Source organism: Gigantopelta aegis, chromosome 9 (genome assembly GCF_016097555.1).
Source record: "Gigantopelta aegis isolate Gae_Host chromosome 9, Gae_host_genome, whole genome shotgun sequence".
NCBI classification, from domain to species: domain Eukaryota; kingdom Metazoa; phylum Mollusca; class Gastropoda; order Neomphalida; family Peltospiridae; genus Gigantopelta; species Gigantopelta aegis.
In genome coordinates, this window is record NC_054707.1 from 56,190,379 (window position 1) to 56,201,417 (window position 11,039).

At 39.2% G+C, this 11,039-nt stretch overlaps 1 protein-coding gene across 2 annotated transcripts in view; it reads right to left on the minus strand.

Annotated features, from left to right (window-relative positions):
• Positions 1–10,981, minus strand: part of LOC121382318 (DNA helicase MCM9-like) — a 32,186-nt gene extending 21,205 nt beyond the window's left edge. The window contains exons 1-5 of one of the 2 annotated variants that reach the window (XM_041511898.1): positions 10,786–10,981; positions 3,452–3,548; positions 2,439–2,580; positions 1,693–1,804; positions 524–612 (exon numbers count right to left, since the gene is read on the minus strand). In XM_041511898.1, coding sequence (XP_041367832.1) covers positions 524–612; positions 1,693–1,804; positions 2,439–2,580; positions 3,452–3,548; positions 10,786–10,837 — 492 coding nt within the window. In that variant the 5' untranslated portion in view covers positions 10,838–10,981. Of the gene's footprint in view, positions 1–523; positions 613–1,692; positions 1,805–2,438; positions 2,581–3,451; positions 3,549–4,451; positions 4,580–10,785 lie in introns of those variants that run through there. The other variant, XM_041511899.1, reaches the window with a different exon arrangement.
• Positions 10,982–11,039: the final 58 nt, after the last annotated feature.

The window sequence follows — 11,039 nt, forward strand, 5'->3', positions numbered from 1 at the left end:
ACTGTAATTAAGATTGTGGCTTTATTTTAAATGCGGCTTATTTAAAGGTGCGGTTTATGTACGAACAAAGGACGGAACTTGGTCTAAAAACAAGGGGTGCGCTTTATACACCAGTGCGTGTAATAAGCCGGAAAATATGGTAGATATATTAGACTAATTCTTAAAAAAGACTGCATACAACCTGAGAAATAAGGACAGAAAACAACTTGTTTTATCCTACCAGAGGTGCAGAAATGGAAAATATTTAACTGGCCCGTCGGAACAGAATTTTTTTTTTTACTAACCTGCCAGAATTTCTACTAGTCCACCAGTCTATAGAACAATTTATTATTAACAATATTATAATATACAGTGTCTTCACTTCAAATGATATACATATATATATTGACAAAACATTATTAACACCATACCACAAATGAAATAAAAAAGACAGATAGACCCTTTTTTTAAACTCGTCCGTCAGAATTTTTACTTGCATTTGGCGAGCGGGCAAGTACTTTCTGCAGCCATGCCTACTACTAACCTGTATGGCAAATACATTTCTACACTTTGTACAGACATACTCCTTTTCATATTCCAACAGTCGAACTACTGTAGTTCTGATAACTGTGCCTGAAAAAAAAGAGGAAGAGAAGTTCATTCTCAAAGTATTGTTTCATAAGTTATTACAATAAATGTCAGCAGTAAATCACCTAGGATCGAGAATGGAGAGGAGTGTATCACCTTTCATAGTCCACAGTGAGAGGAAAGAAACAACCTACCAAACAAACTACACTTTCAGCAGTCCTGAATGGACCTTTACAAAAAAAGAGAAAGAAATGTTTTATTTAATGACGCACTCAACACATTTTTTTTATGGTTATCTGGCATCCTTTGATATACCAGTTGTGGTCCATTGGCTGGAACGAGAAATAGCCCAATAGGCCCACTGATGGGGATCGATCCCAGACCAACCGCGCATTGAGCGAGCGCTTTACCACTGGGTTACATCCCGCCCCGGGTCTTTACAAAACCGCATACAAACAGCCCTCTATATTGTGACCGATTTGGTCACATATATAAAAATACAAGTAGGTGCCATCTGGCTCCTAGGTGGAAAAGTTAATGTAGAGGACTGATAATATAGCTCCTGATATACAGTATCAAACATTTTTCCACAGAATAAATTTTAACACTTGAATTTATGACAAATTTTCAAACATTTTTCATGTATACAAAATCAAAAATAAAAGTTTTTCAAAACTCACTAGGTCTTGCAAAAAATAATCACTTTCAATATTTTCCAAAATCTATATTTACATACTATGTACATGCTATGTATATACTATGTGAAATGCACCTGGCTTCCATCTGAATAAAAAACGATAACAATGGCAATCCAGTTAATGATCCATCACAGCATGTCAACCCCTTCCCCACCCCAATTCCTCATCAGAATAGCTGACAGCATCTTAACCTTTACACTCCACTAAAATACATGTATTACACATCAATCCCACTCTACTAAAAATAGATGGACACTGGCAGCTTAAAAAACCAAAATGTATTATTAGCATCTGAACAACCGTAAAGCATCTAAAAAAAACAAGAGGCAAAGCAGAACGATAATCACACAGTAAACTGACAATAAAAGCAAAGAGTCACGAAAAATCAACAAGCAGGAATAAATGTACTAAAGACAGAAACACGTACCAGTGACCGAGAGAAAGGCCCCAATGTCCGACGTTCGCGGTAACGTTGTGCGGGTCAGTTCCGGGCACACAGGAAGAGCCATGACACGAGCATGAACGTTGGTTTTCACCATCTACATGGAAAGCAAACAAAGTACAAATAATAAAATCTAGAATTACCTCAGTTACTGTGACATGAATCTGTCTTGTAATACTAAATCAGGATTATTGGCTGATAAACTCAACATTATCTCAGATGGGAACATTGTAAAGGAATATTTGTTTTTATTTGATAACAGAATTGTGGCCTGTTATAGTGTTAACAGTTATTAACTTTTTTCATGAACATACAAACCTCATGATAAAGGTAGAGGTTAATGCCAGTATATGCTTTAAAAAACACCTAAAAAGTTGATGAAAGTAGTTTTACAAAATTCATTGTCTGTAGGCTCCCTGATCATCACATCGGTAGATCCCAACCAATCAATTTTCAATTACAATGAATCAATTGAAGACCACCAGTTCTCACCAAGCAAACATTAGGGTAGTTTTGTTAACAGGTCATAGCTTGCAAAATGTTATAGCATTGTGGAAAGCACTGGCCCTGTAAAAAGGTTACATATAGATCTATGCTTTAACACTCACATGGATACAAATAGCATGTAGTTAGTCTAGAAATGTTTTAAAATGTGGAGTCAGCACTTCAAAGTTTTGTAAACAATGGTTTATTAAAGACAAATTTAACAAGCAAATTGTTAAAGGACCCACCATGTGCTTGTTCTGTTGATGTCGTGCCAGGATGATGTGCTGGGCTCGTTTGAGACTTGTGTCAAACACGGGAAGAATCTTGTGCGAGTTCGTCAGCAGCACATCACATACCGTCATGTCACTCTCAAACAGGGTCAGAGCACTGAAAAACACAACGCATCAAATAATTAACACCCCAGTCTGATGAGGAGAACACAAAACACACCAGTCATCACCTGAAAAAACAACACAACATTCAGCACTGGACAACACAACACACCAATTATCACCGAAAACACAACACTTCAGCACTGGAAAACACAACACACCAGTTATCACCTGAAAAACCCCCAACACAAAACACACCAGTCCTCACTGGAAAACACAACACAAATGAGTCCTCACTGGAAAACACAACACACGAGTCATAACAGGAAAACACAACACATGAGTCATCACACGAAAAACAACACTCCAGTCATCACCAGAAAAACCCCAAAAACATACAAGTCATCACTGGAAAACACAATACACCAGCCAGCATCAGAAAACACAATACACCAGCCAGCATCAGAAAACACAATACACCAACCAGCATCAGAAAACACAATACACCAGCCATCACCAGAAAACATAATACACCAGCCTGCATCAGAAAACACAATACACCAGCCAGCACCAGAAAACACAATACACCAGCCAGCACCAGAAAACACAATACACCAGCCTGCATCAGAAAACACAATACACCAGCCAGCATCAGAAAACACAATACACCAGCCTGCATCAGAAAACACAATACACCTGCCTGCATCAGAAAACACAATACACCAGCCTGCATCAGAAAACACAATACACCAGCCATCACCAGAAAACACAATACACCTGCCAGCACCAGAAAACACAATACACCAGCCAGCACCAGAAAACACAATACACCAGCCAGCACCAGAAAACACAATACACCAGCCTGCACCAAAAAACACAATACACCAGCCTGCACCAGAAATAGCAATTGTTACTATAATACTAACTCGATGGCTACAGAGAAATGTTCTTGCTCGTCCTCTTCAAGAAGTATCTGTATGAGATCAATCTCATGCATCTTCAAAGCATAGTCACAGAGAATCCCTGAAAACAGAAAACATTTTAACACAGTATGAAGTAAACTGTCAAAGATAATGCTGGATATAGTCTACATATTTCAAACAACATGAATATGAGTTGAATAAAATGAATAACTGAACACATTTTGAATAATTGTATTTTGGTATCAGTATACAATTTTGGTGTGAAAGTTATCAAAAGGATACTGGCAAGATATATAGTAAGGCTGACACCAAAACAGCGATCCCTACCATAATAATTTTAAAACTCCATAAAAAAAACCCATTTTATTTTGCAAACTCTGTATTATCGTCATTGATTTCAGTTATTTTATTACAAATCTTGTATTTTGTTTTATTAAACATGTATGTAGCTGAATTTCGACAGGTAACAGAACAGTAAGTTACAAATGTTTATGCCAAACTTTCACTGGATATCTTTTGGATGATTCTGTAATATAATCAAACTTCAATTTTTTTTTTTAAATCACATACATGTACAACTCACTTTTATATTATTATTATTAAAAAATCCTATTAATTACTTATCATCAGTCATGTAAAGGAGCCTGCCAAACTTCAGTCTGTTAAAAGTCTGTGATTCTGACATAATTCTTACAAGTACCGGGCTCCCACACTTGCCAAAAATTGCACACTGTGCATATTGGTAATTAATACTGTGATTAAACAATTCAATTGGTTACGGTAGTTACAGAGTATCTTTGTCAAAACAAGAAGGCTGTGGTACATGCATGTGCCGTCTTGTCTGAAGGAAAGGGCATTTATATACTAATAAAAAGAAAATAGTCAGGGAACGTTTTGTTCAGTGTCACATTGTGATGTGCTCCATAATTTTAAGACATTAAACAGTAGTTGCTAATCAATTTGACTAGAAATATTGCTAATTAAGATTTTGAAAACAAAATACATATATGGAAATATGTAGCAGGCTTCCTCTAAGACATTATCAAATGTTTGACATCCGATAACCAATGGGCTCTTAAAACAAATCAACTAAACTTTGAAACAAGAGACGGGATGCATCCTGCAGCTGAATTGAAGAGTGTTCACCTGAGGTGCAATGGCAATAAGATCACTCTCCCTCAGTACACCCAACGTTTTGTGTTTTCCCTTGACCATGTCCCAACCACTGCCAGCATCACACAACTGGCAATATACTATATTGTGACAGGGCAAGATCCAATAAAACTAAAATAAATTTTTAGATCAAGTGCCATTGGTGGTATGTGCTATCCTGTCTATAAAATGTAGCCAGAGTACTGTGATGTCCAGTAAGAGAACTAGACGGACATTTGGACAATTATCAACACTCTCTGATGGTCAGAGACCAATCTATATAAATTCTGTGCCAGTAATCATGGAATGTTCATAGCACAGAACCTAATCACCACAAGTAACAGTACAATAGCGACTTCATCCGCTACTTTATTAACCACAACACGAGATCACAAAAGCCAAACTCCCAACAACAGGAAACCAATGATAACAGATAAAAGGACAGATGACAGTCTTATTGGGCGATAGCTTGATATTATTGACTTGGAGAGCATCAAGCACACGGTGCCAAGTAGCCAAAAGGTCATCGAGGGTATCAGCTCCACAATACAAATCATCAGCCAACTTTGTGACGATACCTTCCTGTAAGAGATGGCAAAGAATTCAACACATGAGCTCCTCAAGGGCAGTTTCAGAACCAGGCATACCCATAGCACATCTGGAATACACACGAATTTCCTTGAATGGTGTCACCACACCACAGTACTTCATAGAGTGACGTGCCAATGGAATCTAGTAGAATGCATGTGTGAGATCAGTTGTAATTATGTACTTCCATGATGCAAGGCGTTGAAGAACTGAATCAACATCTGGCATAAGTGAAGGTTGAGGTTTGCTGTATCTGCCTACATCTGCGAAAGCTGTGACTAGCCGAAACCCTCCATTAGTTTTCTTGACTAAGAACGATGGGTTAAGGTATTCCACGGTAATACCCACATCTTCCGGACGTCGGAACACTCCTAGTTCTTCTAATTCATCAAATTTGTTTTGAAGATCGACTAGTTTGTCACGGGAATACTGAGGGATGCGGCCCTTACTTTGAGGAGGTTGTACAGGGCCCATGTTCACAACTGCCTGAAAAGGCCCCGAAGCGCCGTTGTATCCTGTGTTGACAGGACTGAAAATCTCATCATACTAATGTAACAGGGTTTTGAACTTAGTTAACATATCCTTTGGAAGTATGTTATCTGGATCTAAGTGGACAGTATCAGAATGCGATGTAAATTATCTACAGATTTGTCACATGAAGGAGATTGTGAAGAGTTGACATCAACTTCTGTAGGAATGGACACTGCATGTACCTGACAGAAATGCTCATGCCATTTTAAAGTCTGTGGTTGATCAGTGAGATTGGGAATACGGATCTTGCCTGCAACACTGGTGAAGATATCTGGAGAAAGCCACATGGTGGTGTCAGGGAGTGACGAATTGTCTAAGCGTGGTTCTACGGCAAAATCATCATCACTAGTAGATAAGTCCTGTGGGAGCTCCACTTCGATGTACTCACCCGGCCAGATAGTAGATAATGTTCTTGGAACATGTAACACATGGGTACGACGGACTGTGTGATGAGGAGCGGTACTATGCGACCCATATAGGTAAGTACTGCCATCTCCAAGGATGATTTCATGTTTGGCTGGGCGGATGGTCACATCATTTTGTTCCATGAAGGGAATGCCTGCTAGTGTGTCTACATCAAGGTCTTCAACAACAAGTCCCTCAAATAGGAATTCGCGACTGTCACGGACAACAGTGAACCGGGTTTCGCCTACAACTTTTAAAGAAGACAGACCATCTGCTTGGTGAGCATAATGGGAACTTTTATGTATGTCGACTCCGAGCATCTTTGTAGCAGACAGACGTATCATATTGCCAGTGGCTCTGCTGTCGATTGTAAGTCGGGCCACACGATGGCCATAAAAGGCTGTCATATATGGTGACTGTTTGACTTGAACACGGCAGGCAGTAGTGCTATGTGTGCAAGTAGGTAACCCATTCTGGGAAGTAAGGTTGTCATCATTGTCAGATTCAGAGTCGTCAAGTATGTGGGCAATTTGTCTAGCTCGTGCCATGTATTTCCGATCAGCTAGTGGGAGGTGTGAGCACTGACTAAGAAAGTGATTGTAATTTACACGTCCTGCTGTTTGGCATAGTGGGCACACTTTAGAAGGAAGAGAATGTTTTTTTGAAGATGTTATAGTCTGCCGGTTAAGGTAAGATTTTTGTTAGTCTTTAAATAGTGGCGGAGCGGTTCGCATAACTTTAATCTCTTCAGATGTGTGAAGTTCATCTAGTAAAGACGAGAGAGCCTGAGAGATTTTTGGTTTGATGGAGGAGAGAGTTCTTGATCGTAATTCAGTGCCATAATGTTGTTTCACTAGACGTGGTAAATCATTATGCAACAATCGGAGCCATGTCAGAACTATAAAGTTTTCCAGTGAAGGAGATAACTCTTCGTCCTCTTTGATCACTGATCCATGGTGGGTAATGCCACAGTTACGACGTAGAAGATTGTCTTCCATGAAGGCAGACAGACGTTGGAATAGGTCTTCAGGGCGTTCATCTGGGAGGAGATGGATGTCACAAAAATCTAGAAAGCGTCCACCAGTGGACTGAAAGCCATAATGAAGCCGTATGACTTGCCAAATACTGTCCATTGATGTAGAGTTTTTGATGATTGTGTTGCATGAAATAATGGGGCAGAATTGGCAATTTGGCCCAACATCAATTCTAAAATGGTAAATTTGTGCGCCGCTGTGCGTTGTCTGGCTTCTGGAACATCCTTGTCATCATTAGCGAAACCCGAAAAGAAGATGTACATGTTTTCTTGCCCCATGTGACACAGTCGACAAGAAAGGGGGCGAAATTGGGGTCTAATGATAATGTGTATGATAGATTTTGTTTCCAGTTCTCAAACGAGTTTACTGTCTCTGATTTCGATAAACACCATTGTTTGGGGGCTCTGTGTGTGTTAGCCATGTTTGGGATTGTTACCGTGACAAATACCTCAACGTTATTTGCCGGGCCGGTCCTTTACAATATGTATGTGTGCTCGAATACGAAGCGTGAGAGTCGATCTCGCTGCCACCACGCCAGTAATAATGGAATGTTCATAGCACAGAACCTAATCACAAGTAACAGTACAATAGCGACTTCATCCGCAACTTTATTAACCACAACATGAGATCACAAAAGCCAAACTCCCAACAACAGGAAACCAATATATTTAAGACATCGCTGCTTTCCTAACAACAATGCTTGATAAACACTTAACCACTATGGCGCTGTGCAATAACTTCCTACCAAATGGTATGTTTGACGTTAAATACCTTTACATCGATCATTTTTGAGTTCCCTGAAAACATGTTTCAAATAGTAATTACTATAAGAAGAAGCATCAGGGTTCTTACACTTGAAAAAACCATAAAATTCAAGAACATTTCCACAACTTTTCCAGAACATGTTTTTATTTTTCCAGGACATGAAATGTTCAATCAATGAATGTTATTATAACAAATTGTTGTCTGAATTTAGACTGGTTATGAGGACAACAAAAGTAAAAATGCGGGGAAAAAACCCCACACAGAAGGTTTGGCCTAAATTTTCAGGACACAATAAAATTTAATGCTTTTTCCAGGACATTCCAGGCCTGGATTTTAAAATCACAAAATTTAAGGACATTCCATGATTTCCAGGACGTGTAAGAACCCTGAGCATGTCACCAACTACTGTCCTAAAGAGAATACCCTTTTTTTAGCGGTGGAATTTACAAGTTATTTATTTTTGAGCTTATTGTTTTCTAAATTGGATGCAAAAAAAGCATTTTTTTGTTATTTTTAAAACACTTTTACTTTTCTTCTGAAATTATTTACAAAAAATATTTTTGTAGGAAGATGGGACAGACCATAGCTCTCTTACTGTCAGAATACGCCAGCTGTGGGATGGTGTATCTAACAGATCTCTTGTTAGTAATACAAAAATCAATTCCCACTTCTCTCTGTAGATTACCCCCCAGCCACCTTGGGGGCTATGATCCAGACTTTGGGAGAGCTCGCAGAGTTCTGCGTCTCTTACATTGGCGACCAGGCCTATGTCACCTTGGTGTATGGGGCCCACCAACAACCAGCAGTTAAGAGGAAGACAGCTCCAGGAGCGGCATGGGGGGGCCAAATTGGTGGCTAATCCAGCGGTGGCGGTTCCTCCGAAGCTGTGAATCCAGTCACTGGCACACAGACTGGCCTCACATCAACAGATCAAGGTTGACGCGCAGACAGCATGGACCTTCCTCAGCCCATGACTCAACCCCATCAACAAACAGCCCTTTTAATGGACTTTTGAGGTGACAGAGATGACCGAGCCAAAGACTGCCAACACCAGTACTGCAAGCTGACCAGCCGCAACAGACAAGGCAACAGCAGCAGTGTAGTGCTGAATCAACCTGGTGGTCCATAGTTCAACTATAGACCAATTGCCAACGTAGCCATCCAGAGACAAATTCCTGCATCACTAAGACAACCAGCGGGGCAGCTTCCACGTCTATATGATCGATTGGAATGCTGGTGGCCATGCAACCAGGCTGACGATGGCCTCTACAAGCAGGCCTACGTGAGGGACGATAACACGGACACGGCAATCCATGAGATGCTGTGCAGGGTGTTCACGTGAAGCTATTTGGACATCATCATCATCGGCCACACCCTGGTGCTGCGTCACTTTGCCTCCAGAACACTGCCCTGATAGCCCTTTTCAGGGCTAAACCAACCATCCTAGTAACGTTCAGGGGACAATATTTCGAAATCTGAGGTAACCGGAAGTGGGTTCACGTGGTTTTTACCTAGGTAACCAATTGTTCGGTTACGTGAATTATATTTGCGTAACCCGTGGGTTACCTGATCGGTTACCTCAAAATTACATTGAAATTATATTTTAAATACATATTTTTTAGCTCAAACATAAAGTTAAAACAAATACAAAAGAAAAGATTTTACAAAAAAGAAAGAAAAAAAAAGTCTTTAATGCTTTCTAAAGTTAACAATATTATAAAAGAACTGAATATCGACCCCAGTACTGAAACAAAATACAGGGGCGTAACCAGACATTTTTTTAGTATTACGTACGCCAAAGGCGTGCCCGAGCCAGGGGATTCGGGAGGCCTCCCCCTGTGAACATTTTGAAACTCAGAACCGTTGTATATGCATTCTGAGCCTTTTCTGAGACATTTTTTTTCTATCTTTTTTAGAGTCAATTTTATTGGACATTTTATAAAACAATTCAATACAACATCGACCTATTCCCGGATTATGTTTTTGCATTACGCACATGCGTAATGGGCGCTACGCCTTTGAAATAGATACATAATCATTTGGAGGGATTCCTTTTTTCGTTTGCTGTGGTTACGCTACTTTCACTTTATCAATGGTACTTCTATACTACAGTAACGTTCCAAATGTTTGTTTTTTTAAAGCTCATTATGCGATGTTAGTATTTTAAAAAAATTGTGACACTTTGGATTCCTGTTTATGTTAAAACTGTTTTTAACATATATGTAAAATTATAGGCAATCGAATATTATGTCTACATAAATTCCTTTAGAGATAAAATAGCAGCAGATAATTTAGCCATCCCCAGCGGTCTGAGCACATTTCTTTAAAGCTTTTGGCTCGACTCTATACCGAACATTTACTTTAGACTGGTTGCAAATTACAACTGTTGAAATATAATGTTGTTTACTGATTTGCTGCGCATCACGCATCTAAAGTTCAGCCTAAAACATTTGTCGGAATACTAGTAGTATGTCTGCTTGATTAAACGTCCTGTAATCGTGAAGTTTGCAAGTTTTAATTTCTTAACGTAACCAGTTTGCAGTTCGTGTAAATTTAATTTTGCGTAACCGACACGCGAACAGAACGGCGGTTCGCGTAAAATATTGTGCCCTCAACGTTGGTAACATTTGGCTATAATTTATTTATTTTTTTAATCTGACAAACTTCAACTTCGGACGAACTGTTCATAATTACTAATTAGCCTTTAATGACCAAATTATTTTCGGACATAACACAAGAAAATTAATTCTACTTTTTTTAAATTACCATATGTCTGACATCCAATAGCCAATGATTAATAAATCAATGACTTTATGTGCTCTAGTGGTGTCGTTAAACAAAAACAAACTTTTATAAGCTTACTATGTTGTTCTAATGTTGATTCATCATGATTTACCGATTCTTGACTCGACATTTTTAAATTCACTGTTCAGAGTGAACCAAACCCTTTTCGGGATCCTGACATACAATTACAGAATTATGTAAATCGACATAACCAACACAAAATCGAGTGACAGAAGAAAGGCGCAACTCAAAACGACATTTTTGTTTACTTGAACTTGGCGCCTCGTGACGCTTTACGACAAGTCGTATTTCGTAGACTGGTCTTCTAGATA